This window comes from Microplitis demolitor, chromosome 7 (assembly GCF_026212275.2).
Source record: "Microplitis demolitor isolate Queensland-Clemson2020A chromosome 7, iyMicDemo2.1a, whole genome shotgun sequence".
Lineage (NCBI taxonomy): Eukaryota > Metazoa > Arthropoda > Insecta > Hymenoptera > Braconidae > Microplitis > Microplitis demolitor.
In genome coordinates this window covers 503,184-521,449 of record NC_068551.1, presented here as the reverse complement: position 1 = coordinate 521,449, position 18,266 = coordinate 503,184, and the positions used below count along the sequence as shown (strand labels likewise).

At 33.8% G+C, this 18,266-nt stretch overlaps 1 protein-coding gene across 1 annotated transcript; it reads right to left on the bottom strand.

Annotated features, from left to right (window-relative positions):
- Positions 1–1,919: 1,919 nt before the first annotated feature.
- LOC103575494 (transcription factor hamlet-like) lies at positions 1,920–14,131 on the bottom strand. Its single transcript, XM_008555306.1, has 2 exons — positions 14,044–14,131; positions 1,920–3,212 (listed from the first exon to the last, which is right to left on the bottom strand). The coding sequence occupies exon 2, from the start codon at positions 3,162–3,164 to the stop codon at positions 1,920–1,922; it is 1,245 nt and encodes a 414-aa protein (XP_008553528.1). The 5' UTR covers positions 3,165–3,212; positions 14,044–14,131.
- Positions 14,132–18,266: the final 4,135 nt, after the last annotated feature.

Sequence of the window (18,266 nt, the reverse complement as noted above, 5' to 3'; positions counted from 1 at the left end):
TAAATAGATTTATGTATTTTTAATATAAAAATTTGGTAGAAAGTACATTAATTATTTTATTAAACATAAAGTTCACAGTTCGAATCCTAGTCTGATAATTTTAAATTTTAATACAAAATTGATATAATTATTTTAAGATAATTACCGCAATGTTAAGCCGTGATTACTTGGCGCGGTGTGAAGTACACGGTTCAAACCCACAAGTAGGATTTAAAATTTAAAAAATAAAAATTAAAAAATAATTATAATAGTTGAAAATAAAAAATTAATTAAAATTTTTCAGCCTAGAAAATTGGAAAGGGTTTTGTAGGAAGAGCGCTTAAAATTACACGCTGGAGTATATGTGAAATTTACATGTATATATTAATATATGAAGTTTAATAGGAAAATATTAGCTGGAGGAAACGCGCGATTGGCACGTTCGTGTACATAAGTAGGTTCGGATGCTGCGTTCACCGGGAGCACAAATTCCGTTACCATTTTAATCTTTCTCTTTCTTTAACATATAAATATATTCTATAATCTACTACTGCAATATCAGTGGGCACGTATTAATCCTCCTTCCCACGATCGCTTCCTTTCCTTCAATATATCAACATTTACATCTACATGTAAGGAATTATCTCCTTTTTGTTTTTAACTAATTTTAAATTTTTATTTGTTTCTTTTCGCGTAATCATGCACGCGAGATAACTCATAGATTACACGCTCCTCTCGTATCCTACTCGGAATGCAGGATTGAGCGACATTGACAAGTGACGTCTTCTATTTACACTATCCGTGTCCATAATTTTTTATTATTATAATTAATGTATAATAAATGGGTAGCCAACTTTACAAAGTTTTCAGCAAAAGCTTGTTTCTTAATTTTTATTATTTTATAATGCTGGTAAATTGACGGATCTGAGTGTCGAAGTTACGCCCATCGATTTCTAATCCTTTTCACTGGACGTTTATCGCGCTATCGACCGATAGATCGCTTTTTAAATAAGATCGTGTAGCTATGCTCGTTTTCTGCACCTTCCGAAGCTAAGAATTGATCGGCATTACCCGGGTTTTAAGCTGACAAGACTTATCGTCATATTAAGTACACACGTGCCTGGACAATTTTATTTCAATAACGATCTAGATGTTGATGTTGATGTTGATGTCGATGTTTATGTCGTATCAGAGAGTTCTGAATTCACTTTCTAGGCCATAAAATACAGAATTACTTCCTACCGGAACGAATGGACTCGTTCTGATTTAAAACATTTTCATTTTTTAAATTTTTTTACCTAAAACTTGTTGCTGCAATTATTTTGTTTTGTCGCAACTCATTTTTCTTACTCAAACTCTTTTACTGCGCAACTATTACGTTATTTTTTTTACGCCCATTTTGCCCCACATTTTTTTTTTTTTTTTTTTAAATTACATTAATATGAAAAATCGGTAACAAAAATTTTCTTAGGCCAGTTCTGCCCCTGAATAAAAAGAAAAAAAAAGAAAAACAAGTCTTTTATTTAATTTATGTTTTTAAAAATAATAATAATAATTTTTTAGTAACTTTGTATCATCGGTATCTGATATATCGACTTTCTCTCAATCATTATATTGATTTCATAGTAATTTGATCTTGATACCGATCGACGGACTCAACAGTACTGAGGATATTTAACATAAGAATAAAAATATAATGAAGATGAAGAAATAATCACTTGATCGAGCATTTTCACTTTGTATCTGCAACGCAGTTGCTTACAGTTAAACAAAAACAATATTTATAAATTTAAATTTTAACTAGCAGAAGACATTTTGCCCTTTGTCCCTGATAGACAGAGGGCGAAGGGCAGGTGCGCATGCGCAGTTGATCTGTCAATGAAACTTACAGAAGCAGAAGCTCATTTTAAAATTTATAATAATTAAAAATAAAGTAAAACTCAAGTATTGCCAGGCGACAGAGGAGGCGTATCGCGTTCTTCGTGAACACTTTCAGCTCTGCTGGCGCTGCTGCTCGACCTGGAACTCAGGTTATCCCGGTCGCTGAAGTACGATGAGTCACCGCGTTTGTCTTCCAGCGCTTGCTGTTTGTCGTTTCTGAGTTCCTCCGCAGTCGGCGCCAGCAGTCCCGTGAAATAAGGCATCCCTTGTCTCTGCGAGGTTATTTTTCCCATAAAACTTCTTATTTCTTCAAAGTATGACTCGTCTGCTCTCGGAAGCTGACCGTGGTAACGCGAACGGACTTCGTCGAGTATCGTGGGTCCATCGGCGTCGTGTTTCTTGAGATGTCTGTCCAAATTGGTTTGCTGTCCGAAGCATCTTTCGCAGAGCGGACACTTGAAAGGTTTTTCCTTATTGTGAATATTCCTAACGTGTCGTTGGAGATTGCTGGAGATGCTGAATGATCTTTCGCAGTATTTACACTTGTAAGGCTGCTCGCCGGTGTGGGTCCTCAGATGCCTCGTCAGATTCGCGCTCCTGGGGAAGACTTTGCCACAGAATTTACAGGAATAACGATCTTTGGGTTTGAGTCCCGTGTTCGCGACATTTACCGAGTAAGGATTGGACGCGGGTGTTGATGTCGGCTGACTATTGCTCGGTGGGGTGGAGGTACGGGTAGATGATGAAGGAGTTGAGGGCGTGGAAAATCGATTGGAAGGCAGTGGGACCATTGTAGGCAAGGCCCGGACTTGAATCTTCGGTAATTCGGGAAGTGGGGGATGGGATCGATACATGGCCTCCAGCACCAGCGGATGGACTGCGTGGTGCTGAGGAAACAGAACCGTGTGATAAGGCAGCCCCAGGCCATTCTGATTGAGCACTTCGATGTCATTCTGGTTCTCGTCTCGCAGATGCTCTTTCTTGTGGTCAACACGCAGGTCCAGCGGCTCGCAGTCCATGTCTTCGTGCTGGGCGGGTGGTCGCGCCGCAGGACTCATGTGCGGTTGGTGTTGATGCTGGTGCTGATGCGAAGCGGGACTTATTCTGCTGTTTGCGTGGCTCAGGTCGTAGGGCAATTCCTCGGCGTCAGATACTCGGACACTCAGTGGATAGATACTCGCTTGCTTAGGGCTGATGTGTCCTGGCATTTTTCTTGGACTGGAATCTTTCTCCCGCATGGCAGCTGGTGAGTACTTTGGGTCGCAAGCTAACGGGGACAGGCTGCTGCTGAGGTATCCGCTCATTACACCGCGCGTTTAAATCTCCCGTTTTTGAGTCCCTGCAAGTTGGATCTGAAACAATAATATTTTTTTTTTTGTTCCATTAAACTGCCGATGATTTATTGCGTTGATGTTTGCATTGGAAATATTTAGTTATAATTAATTGATATAAAAAAAAGTTAAATTGTTTATAAATTACAAAGTGTGAAGTAGAAACAAAACCCGCTGAGTTTTTTTATTTAAAAATGTCTAGTCGCGTAGTCTACTGGAGGATGATAAATGAGCTGAAATGTTGGCAAGGATACTTCAGTAGAGCGTAGATATTTAAATGGGTGTTGAGGAAAGACGGAAAGAGAGTGAGAGAACCAGTCAAGACTAATAGAATAGGGTTGATCTTTTGTGAAAGTTTCCGTTAGATCAATTGTAAATTATCCGGAGCTATTGTAATAAATCATGTCTACACGTGAGTGGTTGATTTAGAGTTTAAAAGTTTTAAACAGATGTCGGAGTCGGTGATGAGACTGATTGGCAAGATGGATTTTATTTATAATAGCTCGTTCGAGTTTAAATTTATTATTATTATGCTGATACCCATCGATACTTTATTTAATAACTTTATTTAAATTTTTTAAATTTAAATATGTCAATGCAGAAACTAATTAAACTAGGCCCTCTTCAGTATCATATTAATCTAAATCGGACGTCGATCAAGATTTTTAAATATTTATTTATTATTGTTGTTGGTGATTTTTTTTTTATCTGGGACTTAGTCGCTAAAATTAATTTAAATTCGTTTCTGTCTTCGGAAACTGATACGTGACATGTCGATCATTTTTTGGCCTATATCTTTATAAACAAGTATAACTTGTTTGTTTATTACGTAAATTTATCATATTTAGAAACATAAGTCATTTTTATGATACTAAAAATTAAAAAAAGTTTCAAATCTGGAAACTGATAAAAAAAAATTTTTTTTCAAGCTTTCAAGGCTGTAACTTTTGAACAATCGATTTTAGGAAATTTTGTAATCAGACCAATCTTATAGGAAATTAAATTTCCTACAATTTTTGTTTTATTACAAAACTTCATAAAATCGATAGTTTAAGAGATATGACCGTTTCAAGTTTTTAATAATTAGAAGTTATGAAAAAAAAATTAGTTGAAACTTTGAACGGCCATAACTTTAAAAATATTGATTCTAGATAATTTTTATATCAGATCAAAGTTTTAGAAAATTAAATTTTCTGTTGATTTGTTCTCATCCATTTTTATCGTATCTCTCATACTTTATTCATAATTTGAATTCAAAGCTTCATAAATAAGAAATAAATTTTCAAAATTTAAAATTGCCGCCAAATTATTAAAAATGCAAAAAGATAAATTATTTGCACCGGGGTAAATAATTTAAACGCAATGAAAACTCATTAAGAGTAAATTCCAGTATAATTAACCTCAGAAAACAAAGCTAATAAATATCTTAATGATGTCAAGTTTATTTACCTTTTATTTATAAATAAAAGTTTTGAGTTAAAAAGAACTTTGAATAAAATGTTTATTTAATTAAATCATTTAAATAGTTTAGCTAATAGTTATAGTGTGATACCATTAAATAAATATAAAACTCGTTCTAAAAGTTTTATATTTACCCGGAAAGATAATTAACTGCTCGTTTTTACTGCGGATCTAATTGGAATATTATATCGCCAATAAAGAAATGTGATTGCAGTTAAATATATTCATCTGCGGATTTTATTCAATCTCCCCTTTGACCATTAGTATTTAATACTTATATTTATATATATTTATATATATAGCTCGCTGGTGAACTCTCTCAAGTTAAGTGATGATAAAGACATCAACGCTTGGGTATACAGTAAACTCTACGTGACTCTACGATATTATTTCTAAGCTTATAAACATATATATATATATATATATATATATATATATATATATATATATAGATATAAATACAGATACAAACTTACTTTATTCAGAGACATCGATGCCTCCTTGAAATTACTAATTCCATCTTACTGACTATAATAATGATATTCAAAGTTAATAACTATTATTATATTTTTCATATATATTTCAAACTTTTTTTTCTTTTTATTATTCTGGTAAAAGTGGAAACAGTATTTATTAGTTTTAATTTTATTAACGATTTCTTAGAAAATAAATAAATACTGTGGATTATTATTAAAAAGGAAATTTAATTTTCTACATTTTTTGTAGAAAAAACATTTTTTTTTCAACTCTCAACGTTACACGAGGATACATTTTAAATAATTGACCCCATGGGAATGAGTTTTTTTTTTTTAAATTTATGAAATTATCAGAATTAAAAAATTGGAAATGTCTAAACAAGTTTAAATATTATACTAAAAGATTAAAAAAAAATCTGGAGAGCAACTCTAGACGTATCCCTGGAGAACAGAAAATGTACCGTTGCTCTCGTGTTACTCTAGTTACTCCAGTTATAGGCGAGACCGATCAACCGACTCCACCTCGTACTCGATTAACGGATGAAAGAGAAACTTGCCCGCGACGTCAGCACGTGGTAAAAAATAAATAAAACACCTACACTGGTTGAACAAAGAGACAATTAGACTCACCAGCTCATTCAGATAAAACAAACAGACCGATAATCTTTATTTAAATTATAAATTCACTCAGTTATAATAACAACGGTAACAATTGCAATTACAATGTCAATTAACCATTCCTGCTTCAGTGGAAACTAATCCAAGTCCCAGTTTTTTATTCTTAGAAAAATTACTGCCAAGTGAGAGTACGATGAAGTACGATGAAGTCCGATCGTCCAATTGGCATCAATTCGAAAAAAAAAGAAAAAAAATCTACAGTAATCTTGAGCACTTAAACTATGTCGACATGTCAGTCAGAAACGCGGATTCTTGATACTTGAAATGCTTCTTTAGTGAATAAAACTAGAGTTAAAGATTCTAGATTCACAGAAATGGAAAATTTTTTCGCAAAAAAAGGCTTTCTGAAAATTTTTTTACGTAATAAATAAAAAATGAAACTATAAAATGAAGTGTAATAAAATAATGATACGCGTAAAGAGTAATAAATGATCCAGTTTTCGGTTTATAGAAAGTTATAAGATGAGTAGTCTGGGGTGTGGTTGTATCACGTCCTTGCTCGGTATGATTTCTCTCTCGACATTCACCTACTACAGTTTTAACCCAAGCTGCATTGTGCCTGTGTATGTGGGTAAAGAAGCTATAGAGTAAAGGTACAACAACAGCAACAACAACAACAATAATAATAATGATGATAATAATGATGAGAAGAGATGCTGGTAGACCGCTCACCACTCGTTAGTTTCACGCGCAGCACGGCCGCGCCTCGGTTCACTGCCGCTTTTTTTTGTCAACCAATCATTTTTTTAGGAACTACCAACTGTACGCTAGATACCGTAATAAGGCCAGTCGAGTTATAGATGAAGTCCAGGCAACGTCGTCCACCGTCGAGCTATTAAATTTGAATTCATTTTTTAGCTTTTATCATTTTTTAGTAAGTAATTAGTGGAAAGTCCTTTTATTGGAGGCCGTTTCACGCGGAATTTCATTATCTATCTGCTCCGTAAATTTATTTTAATGAAAAAAATTAAATATTTACGATAATTGAACTATTTTAAATCTTTATTAACTTTTTTTGAAACTTAATTACCATAAAGAACTCAAATAGTAGGTCATTTAATGGAGAATCTAATGATGTACAAGACCCACCTACTAGTTTTCTAAAAAAAAAGTATTTTAAAAACAGTAATATAGCTTCTAAATAAAATGAATAAAAAAAACCGGGCAAGTGTTTAATATGCAAATATATGTAAATTGCACTTGACACGTAATTAAATAAAATTTATAATCTCATAACTGAATAAAAACATGCTTTCTCGGGACATTACTCCTCAGTTTTCATTAGCATTCAAAAAATAAATCGAATTTTCCAATTAGCATATATATTACTAAGAAATAAAATTTGAATCAATAAAATAAATTCGCGTTGAGCGACATTCTCACGAAGTAAATAAAAGGAGAGTGCTATTGGATCGTGAGACGAAGTTGTATCTCGAGCGCAATTGAATCAACAGTAACAACAAAAGTTAACATTACACAGCAAGGCTGGATCAATAGCAACACATTATTTTCTCTCCACAATCCTCGTATTATATCGCTTATACTTAGCTTATAATATTATATTGACTGTCTCAGTTTAAGTTGCAGCATTGCGTGCGTGGGTAGTTCAAATGCGCTGACATGAGAACATCCAACCTCTTATGGGACGGGACAAGTAATAAATTATAATCGTCACGATTATCACCCGTAAGCGTCAACTCCCACCCTTTTAATCTTTTATTCTTTTTTTAGCACTCTTTAATATTCATTTTATTTCAATATCTCCATGCAGAATACCCTCTTCATTATTTTTTCGTTAAAACTTTTTATTTTATATAATTATGCACACCTCAAGCGCGAACCGATTAATGCACACCTCAATCATAAGACATTCATTGATATTTTAATCATAAAGTATCAATGCAGACTATATCCAAAAAATATCAACGAATAGTTTGTGTACAAAATACTAAATGCACACCTTTGTCGCAAAGTAGTAATGCACACCCTGAGTACAAAAAATATCAATCAATATTATAATTCCTTAGTATTGATGCACACCTTAACTAAAAAGTGATAAATGCACACCTCTATCACAAAGTACTAATGCATACCTCAAGTACTAAATGTTAGTGCAGGCGTTGAGGAAAAAAAATATTAATTAATATTTTAATTACAAAGTATTGATGCACACCTCATGTAAGAATCACTGGGTGTGTCCCACTCTCACTCAAACTTAATTATTATTTTTTTTTAAATTTATTAATTCGCGTTCATCTGGCAATTTGCCAAAAATAATAATCGTAAGTGGTAATTAATAACTGTCTCACATTGAAGACGAAAAGTGAAAGGGACAATTAAAAAGAAAACTTTTAAGTGAACCACACCTCAGTTACATAACACTTTTTCATCAGTTTGTAATAAAATACAAAATGAATAAAAATCATAAATAAAATACGATGACATTAAATTAAAAAATTGAATACGTAATTTATGAGACAGCAAGCGTTATTTTTTACCTCGATTATTAATATTTTTATTGTCAAAAAAAAAAAAATAATAATAATAACTCGTGGATATTTATAAATATTATTTAAATAAGCTAACTGTGAAATTAATCTTGAATATTTATCAATAAATAAATAAAAATAGGGACATAGGTCTGCGAACATGTAGCATACAATCTATGATTACAGAGGCGATCGGAATACATTTGAGTAATGAAATACCGAGACAACTACCGGAGATAGTGGAATTGGAATTAAATTTAAATTTAAATACAAACCAGGCTAACAAAACCTTACTTTTATATTACGGGGCTACTCTCGATTCGGGATCTGTGCTACCAATGAGCGATTATTTATTAAGCAGAGGAAATGAGATGAACCGTTAGCTATATCTATAAATATATAAATATACTTTGACGCATCTCACCGCCATTGACTATTATCTCTTTTAAATGCATAGTTATTGTTTTTATTATTTGTTGTCATAGACCGAGTAGCCGATCCACCTCCAGATGCAAATCCCGTCGATTAACGAAACCGGAATATATGATTGTTTATTTTGTCTGGATGTGGAACCAATCGATTAGCGCAATTACAATAAAAATAATAATTATGTGTGTTGTTGTTATGTTAGACACTATTGTAACTTCCGACACTTTTACAGACGTCGTGACCCTAATAATCAAGCTCTTGCATGGCTAACGAGCTGCTGCATCGAGTTTTATTTAGGTTTGATGGGTTTATAAGACAATAGAGATGTTTCTGAATATTTTCATCATATTTCGTAACTCAGAGACATTTTATTACATTCTTCCTTTTTTTTATTTTATTCTTTTATTAAACAATCATTTATTTTAAATATTGTATTTTTATTTTACTCGAGTCTTCAAGATCATTATCTATAAAACTTTTTTTTCTATAAGTTTTCAAGTAAATTTCATAAACATAATGTTTTTTTTTATGGAGTTTTAAAAAACAGGCCGAAAATTCGCTGATAAATTGAAGTCAGCCAAATTTTGGCCCAGCTATTTTCAGGCTTGTTCATTTCCTGAACTTTTTGTCGGCCATTATTTTTCCGAGACAAAATTTTATTATGTTTTGACTTGAAATGTTTTTACTTGAGGAAGTGCCAAGTAATTATTAGAAAAATGATTTTTTAAAATAAATTTCCAATAAATGATGTATGAAAATAATTTTTTTTCGTAAGTATTAATATAATTATATATTAAAAAGTAATTTTTAAGTGACAAGGTGATTATTTGTGAATTAAAATTATTACAGTATAAAAGAAGTTGGACATTAATTGATTTAGTAGAGAGAAAATATCTCCAATCAGTGTCGTGTTTGACATGATCAGTATTAAATAGCACTTTCCATCCATCTAGTCGAGTGCAGTATCAACGAGTTACAACAAAAATTACCCATAAATTTATTACAAGTCTGTTTGCACGTCAGCGGAGGATAGTACTCTGCGGTGTTTCGCAAACGTCGGATATCCGCGCCGCGGACGTGGAGTAACAAGTGTTGGAAGGTTCTGAGAAGTGTCTGGAGAAAATTATTATTTTTTCCTGCTAGTCCATTATCACGTCGACGTTTGTCCTCATCAGTGATATCTTTATTTCAATTTATATTTTAAGTTCCCTGTTTGTGCCTGCCTGTTACACTCGATGTCGTCTAGCTCACATTCTTATAAGAACCCGAGTCATTGCGTCGTGAGAACTTAATTCTCATTGTTACGTTCCATCTTCAAATTAACAAACTCACAGCTTTTATTATTTACATTTTTTACAGTCGCTAATTTTATTCTTTAATATTTAACCTTCTCAAATAATTACCTGGAATTCTATTATACTTTTTTCTTTATATATTTAAATTATTATTTTTTTATTACGTGTCGTCATCATAATCGCTGGAATTTTGTTTAAAGACTTGTAATTGCTCAAAACTACTTCAATTATAAGTCATTTCAAGCGTAATTTAATAATCTACAATCTAAAAATATTAATTTTAATTTTCAAAATTTTTTTGACCTTAAAAATTTCCAAGTAAATTCATAATCAATGTTTTTTTTTAAAATTACATTTTCTACCCATTTTTTACACAACTTTAAATTGAATAGAAAAAATATAAAAAATCTTTAAATATTGGAAAAAAAAAAGTGATTAACAATTCAGTAGTATCGATTACGACCTCTTCTTAGCTCCAAGATTAACAAGAACGATTAGCTTTCCATAATAGTTAAATAGTGACAGAGCTTAAGAAAAACAAGTTGTGAAGCAAGATACATGACAACAGATAACCGCCGCGGCACTGCACGTTGCTCTTGTTTTACAACAAAAATATATGCTCATATATATAAAGACTTTTCATTAACATCGATCTCCCCTAATCTTCTTTTCATTCTTTTCCATTGATCCTCCCTTGATGACTTTTCTCAATGGAAACTCCTCTCCTTCTTTTACTGATAAATTTTCCTGATGATGTGATATGGTCGAACAGCATCCACTTGGAAATTTCCTATCCGCTATCTGCTACCTGGTATCCTCGTTCTTAAAATCTATTAAAAGTAAAGTTTTTGATTCCGTGCTCTGAATCTCTTTCTCTTTATTCTGTTGTGGCGTGGTACAAAGTGTTGCCACCGGCTGGATCCACTTGCCTCTTGTTATATTAATAAATACCAGCAAGAATATGTCCCGATATCTCAGTACTTAGTCTCGGAGTTTATGTTACTCATGAAATATTCACGCAGTACGACGAAATCATCGTTTGTTAGTCAACGCAATCTTCAGCTCAACTTGTTTCTGTCTTTGTTGAGCTTACGGGATTATTTATCTTTGATTCGTTGTTAAAACTTTGTTCTATATATTTTAGCATACTGTATAAACTATACATCCATGCCCGGATTATTTTTCTCTTACCTTCTTACGTATTTTATATATTTATTCATACATTCTTATACCGTCTTCCTTGCACACGCTTTATTATACATACATTTATGCCCTATTTAACTTACTATATATAGAATTTTCAATTTTATTTTATCCCTGCACTGACGTCAATTTTTTTTGTTTCCTACAGACGAATTTGTCAAGTTACCGAATTTACCAAGTAATCATGAATATTATTATTTTCGAAACTCAAGGGTGACTTTCGAAACTAATTTTTACCGCACAATCTGATGGGAACTAATTTTTTTTTTTTGTTGAAACAAAAATTACATTTATTTTGGAAAATTCTCAAAAATTAAAAAAATTAATTTTTTGACTCCGCCATCACATTTCACGGTAAAAATCCGTTTCCAAACACACCCTGGTTACAAGAAAAAAATTAATCATACCGTAATAAAAGCAAAAAGTATAAAACTCTAATTATTTTAATTGTTATTATTTTTTTGAGTTTAGGGTGTGTTAGGAAACGGATTTTTACCGTAAGACTCGATGGTAAAGTAAAAATTCTAAAATTCTCAGAATAAAAAATGAAATTCAAGGTTGTAAAAAAAAAAAAAAACAATTTTTTATCGTGAGAGTATGAACGAAAGAGAAACTCATACAGACAAGTATGAGCGCCTACAGGGAGAAAAAGAGGAATCGGTTTGCCACCGTTTCTTTCAGCATCAGTTACAGTAGTCTTTCGTATGTATTGAGTAGAGTCTTGTACTTAGATGCTGATGCTGTTGCTGGTATAGATATAGTCCTGCTCGAAAACGTGTCGGGTCTGTTTATTGCACAGTTGCATCCAGCCTTAAGCTTGTTGACGTTAATTTAGCTGGTCTCGGTCTCAGTGCAGGTAACCAGGTAACCAGCCGATACGAGAGTGCTAGTAAAAAGAGTTTCAGAAGTGAAAGAGAGCCATCGAACAAACCAACAAACGGAGCTGATGGAAGCTAAGTGAGATTAACCGAGACAGACAACTGCAACACAAAAACATAACACAGCTAAACTGGGCGGAGAAAACACCACGAGTTACGTAATTCTCGAGGGCAGTACTGCGTCGTAGATCTTCATTAATTTGACAACGAGCTTCGTGAGCAAACTCCGCTCTTTCTTCCTTCTCATACTTTAGTCTCACTACACCTTTATTTTATCAACCTGCGTCTTTAATAATTTCAATTTACCTAATTAGGTCAATCATAATAATGATTATTATCATTACGATGTTAAAATTTTTTTTTTTTTCTAAATAATGCAATTAAAGATTTTGTCCCATGATAATTATTTTCACAGTCAAGTTAAATTTTAATTTATTTATTTCGTAATTTTTTCTTTCGCGCGCAGTGCGTGAATAATTATAACTTTAAAAATAAAATAATTAATTAAGTTGGAGTTTAATGTACCAGTGGCGGGTGATCAAAATTACGATAGCAAGTTTATAAGGAGATATTAAGATAAATCAGGAAGTAACGATTGAAGGATTCATGTATCGAGATTAAAAGTTATGTCCCCTGTTAACTGGTATCGAGGAGACGTTTCTCAAGACCTACACGGTGAGACTAGACGTAATATCATTCATAGGCGGATAGGATGGGAGATCCGAGAGTGTGTGCATACACCCTTGCTCAAGTAGAAGCGCGTAAGAAAAATAACCGCCCACGTCCATCCTTATATCACCTAACACCGTGTTCGCTGTACTGGCACATGAGTGAGAGAGAACCCACTCTCTAGCCATTTCCTTGTACATAAATTTATTCGTATCACCCTTTATGTCTTTTATTTTGTTACTTTCTTATATATATGAAATACGACTTACAATTATTTACTTAAATATCACTGACATTTTTTACAAATTTATATTTTTTACTTTAAAAAAATTTTTAACGTCAAAAATCAGTTTTTTAAATTTAAAGAAAAAAAAAAAAATCATCAGTCACCCAAAAAATAACATTGAAATTTTTAATTGTAATTTAAATGAACAAAATAAATGATTAGATAAAATTTGTCACAAAATTTCTCTAAAATTGGGCAACACCAAGACCAAGTAGCAAACCCAGCTGGCATACAGACAAAGTGCTGCACATAATAAACGCGTGGTCTGTATTATATTTGAATACTTAACTCGACTATTACGAGAACGAGGACAATCGTGAGAGATTCTCATGGATTGTATACAATACCGGTCCTTTTGCTTTTATTTCTTATATTAAATTTGCCTCCACACATCCCATATCATCATTCTCTATAACTATCCTATCCTATCCCCTTACTCTGTACTCTACACTCTAGACTCTTAGACTCTTAGACACTGACGGCAATAAAATACTTCAGGGATGACATTACCATTTACGTGTTACAAAGTATCTATTCCTATTCCTATACTCACTTTGAATAGAGAGTACATATTACCATTTCTCTGTAATATCTCTGGATATACTACACACTATTTAACTATTATCATTATCATAATATCTCTTCGACAAAATACACTATAGATACAGCGAATGATTGTAAATGACGTGAGAAGTTCATTAATACGTTAAACAAAATCTTATTTATTGTTTACATCTTGTTTCCATTTTATCGTTTAATCATCGTCACGTTTTTCCTTATTATTATTATTGACATAATATATATATTGTATAACATTTATCATACAATAGACTCATAGATTTTAATCATTTTCATTTATTTTTTAAAATTAGAAAACTAATTTTCCTTAAAAAAGTTTACTGTCTATTTTTTAAAATTAGACCCAAATTTTTGTAAAGTTTTTTTTTGTAGGTCTTGAAAAAAAAAAAAAAAATGAAATAAAACTTACATTTCACTTCATTAGTGGTCTCGATAATAAATCATTTGACACGTGGCGGGAAATAAGAAAATACAAAAAATAGTTAATCCACAGTGTTCAGCACGTGGTCGCACTGATGACACACTAGGCACATTTGTGTTAAAAAAAAAAACAAAATATCACAACAAATATGCTTGTAGCACGTGTCACTGGGCTCCAGTAGCTCGAGTCCACTAAAAAGTCACACAGATCGCGCATAAAGTTGTAACTAGTATGTACTAATAAAGGCAATTAAGATAAATAGATTTGTCAGCGGACTCGCGACCCCTGTCCCGGCTTCGCATGTCTCCAGCAACCGACCGACTGACAACTGTCGCTACCTGCCAGCAGGTTCAGCCGTCATTTGTTGTCGTTAATCCTCACTGCACACCACACAACTAATGTCTTTTCTTGGAACCAGTAATCTGGTATCGGCACCTGGTTGCTTGTCCTAACCTTTTACAACCAGTCATAAAAATGTCCAACACTTTTGCTTACACTTGCTACACTTGTTACCCCATCTATTTACCATAAACACTTTTTACTACAACAATAACCACTAAAACAAACAAATTTAACAGCGACCGCAAAGTTTATTCTTTGATCTACGGTTGGTTTAGAGTTATAATTTAAAGCCCTCTCAGTAGGGCGGGTCCCGCAGGTCGTAAACAGTACCGGGTAGGTTGACAAGTAGGTAGACTTGATGTTCTCCAGGTTAAAAAAAAAAAAAATATCAGTAGTAAGAGTTTATGAGAGACCGAGCGTTGCTGTTAGGTCTTGGTATCAGAAGCAAGACTACTCAGCGATAGAAGGTAGCGGCAGCTCAGCACCGCGTGGATGAGCGCCGAGCTGTGGAATAACCGTGAGAGAGGTTGGTAAGGTAAGTACTCCTTGGGTCCTCTCCCGGGAGTTGGAGAGCACCACGCCGGCACGCGACCTGCCCTCCCTACTATGCACTGCAGTACCCGTACCGGTTCACTTGGTTATTGCTGTTCACTCTTTAGACCCAACTCCTCTCGATACGAGTAAGTCTCACTATCACGTTAGCAAGTTAGTGTGTTGTTCGCCCCCCTTTCAGTACTACCGAGCACTGGACGCTCATCCGAGTAAGAGTTACCGCGTTATACGCTCTACGCTCTACGATCTATGCTCTACGCTCTATGCTGCTCTGAGAATAACTTTAGATAGAGAATGTTTTCTTAGTTGGTGTGGTCCCACTTGTGATTCCGCGGAACACTCACGCCCAGCCTCCACTCCGGTACCACCGCTAGCCTCCCACCCACTTTTCTCCGTTACTATTATTTTTTTTCATTATTATCCAGCTGAATCAGTGTAATCCAACGGTGGCTCTATGCTTTATCTACTCATTACTTTGTACCGCTGGTGGATGCTGGACATTCACAGGCAAGTGGTTCCACTTTTTTTGGAATGACGTTTTTTTTTTTTTTTTTTCGATTTTTACCAGGACCGTTAGGCCCAGACTGAGGAAACTACGAGTTTTTTAACCCTGTTTTATTTTTAGTAGGCTAGGCTATTTGTTCTGGTTCTTCTTTGGTCTATTTAAGTATGACAGATCAGGTTTTGTTTGAATTACGATGGAAAGTATGGATATTTTATGACTAAATGAATTATAGCCTGCTATAAAGTTTGCTTACTCCATTTTACTTTGGATAATTTTTTAAAATATTTTTATATTTCTACCGAATTTTTCATTTTGCGCAACCAAAATGGGCCAACTTTAAGCCTTAAAAATTAAAAAAATTTAAGACTTCATAAATAGCGACAATATTAGTTAATACAAGTGTTGATGCGAAATTTTATCATAAAGATAAAATAGAGACGTCAATTGTAAAGAAATACGAGTCAAAGTAATCGAGATTGTAAGCCGAGTAGATTAAAAGTAGATCTGAGGATCGGGATTGGGCTCGAGATTGCGCAACTATTGGTCAGATCTAGAGCGTCTTGACACAGTTATTGTAATACCCAGTCTAAAAAAATTTTAAAAATCCACTTTCCTACTGCCGATAACTTTCAAAAATTTTAATTCCGGAAAAGATTAACCAACTCAACAATCACCTTTTCTTCTTTAAACCCACCTATATTTGTCCTTAATCTATCCATACAAATTCAATTAATTTTTTGTTTATAAACATAAAAATTTCATCACATTCCGGTCAGTTCAAGATCGTAAACACCAACAGCATAAAAAACCCAGTCTATTTAAGTACTAAACACGAAAACATCATTAATTTAATTGTGAGCGATTAAATTTTAATGCCTGAATTATTTCTGTCATCTATTGTCACTAATTTATTTATCCGTTACCAACAGTCACGTGCACTAAAGTGCGCATTAAATCTTAACATCGATAATAAAAAAAAAAATTATTTATTATAAAATTTTCCTGATATTCGCTACCACCATAATTGCATCATCCATGATTCGGACAATTATTAAGTTAATATATGACGTGAGACACGTGTAAGAATCATTAGCATCAGCGAGCTGTCATCACCACCCACGTAACAAAATGAAAAACGATTCCTATGAAATGCCTGCGGTAGAAGACGCTCATTTCAATAAAACTATAAATTTAATAGATATATATATATTTCGGGAGATACATGAGAAAGTAACAAGTAGGTCAGATGGTCTGATCAACAAAAATGTTAAGAAAGAAATAAGGAGCAATAAAAAAATATCTAACTTGTGCAAGAAACCGTAAACTATTCCTCGAGTTCTTGCAACTTGTAGGGCTTATACCAGACAGTATACCAGTAGTTTTAAAAAGTAACTGGGTCAATTTGATGCCTTTGTAGTGGCTTCTACGAATAACTGGTATACGGTCCAAAGGATTACTTTTAACGCACGCTATTGAAAAGGCCGATTACTTTGTTGCTGACAATGCCGTAGTTAGTGGACTGTTTAGTTCCTCGGGAAAGCTTGCCTCAACTTTTTAAAACTTGGGTAATTTGTGTGTGTTCTGTAGAGACTAATAGACCTAAAGCTACCGTGTCAAATTTAATTCACCCGCCTACGCAGCTTCCATTTCATCCAGGATCCAGTCAAAAGCTCGCAAATTTACCAACTTTTGTTTAAATTTCTGTTACTTGTGAATTCCGTGGATTTATCCAAGGTGTTATTTATCGTTGCTCAAAGCGATTTTATATTTATCAGAACCGGTCGTTTCTTCAAAGCGTTTGAAGGCTCCTCCGGGCACACTTAAATCTTCTTCAGCAGAATCTGCTAGGAATGTTCACACCACATTTAACTTATAAAACAATCGGTGGTTAAACGTAAATCTTTGGGTGATTGCAGTTATTTGGCAACGGCTTTCCGCTTTTACGACGAGATTATTGTTTTAGGATTCTCGACGGTGAATTGCCAAAGAGTTTTATTATTTATATACAGATTTATGTTTTGTAGACACAGTGGGGCGGCTAGCAACCTAATCGGATGCTTTGATTGGCCATCAAACCGTTACGCTCTGCTGTGGGAGGAGCACCAGGTGATACGTGACATTCCGTATGCATAATGTATGTGCCTACGTAACTGTCATCGATGCACATGCACAGCCAAGCGGTTTATTCTCTGGTTCTCATATATTATACTGCTACAATTCAACATCCCGTCTAATCCGATATCCGATTGTTTTTAAAACATAATGCGTAGGACAGGGTCCAGTACTGAAAGGGCGTGGGGTCGCTCGCTGGATTATCAATTATATATTCAAATGTGGGTAATAAAAACGACAGTTTGAATTGATAAGGTGACCCGCGACCTATTGGTTGCGTTATTCAGAAAGATGTTTTATTGGTGTCAGAGATTGGTTTCTTTTTTATTTATAAACAGTGATTGGAAGTTGGTAAGCATGAGCATAAAAATCTATTAGCACTTAGTGGATTAGTGAGCAGTTAAAATTTTATTGTTCAAATTGGTCGTGACCTAGAAGCCTAATTATCGATGATCCTGTACGGTTGACTAGCAAACCATTAACTGGAATATATGACCGTTGGAGCATAGAACAAGATGACTAAACATCAGGAGTAGCTGAACGTGTTCAATGATAGATTAGACAAGGTCTTGACATACTCGACAATGTCCGGGACAATGTGCAGTATCAAGTAGCCTTGATGTTTTATTTCTTTGTGGTGTTGGTTGCTGTTTTTATTTATCTTATACTACCAGTTTGCCAAGTTGTTAGCATGCTAATA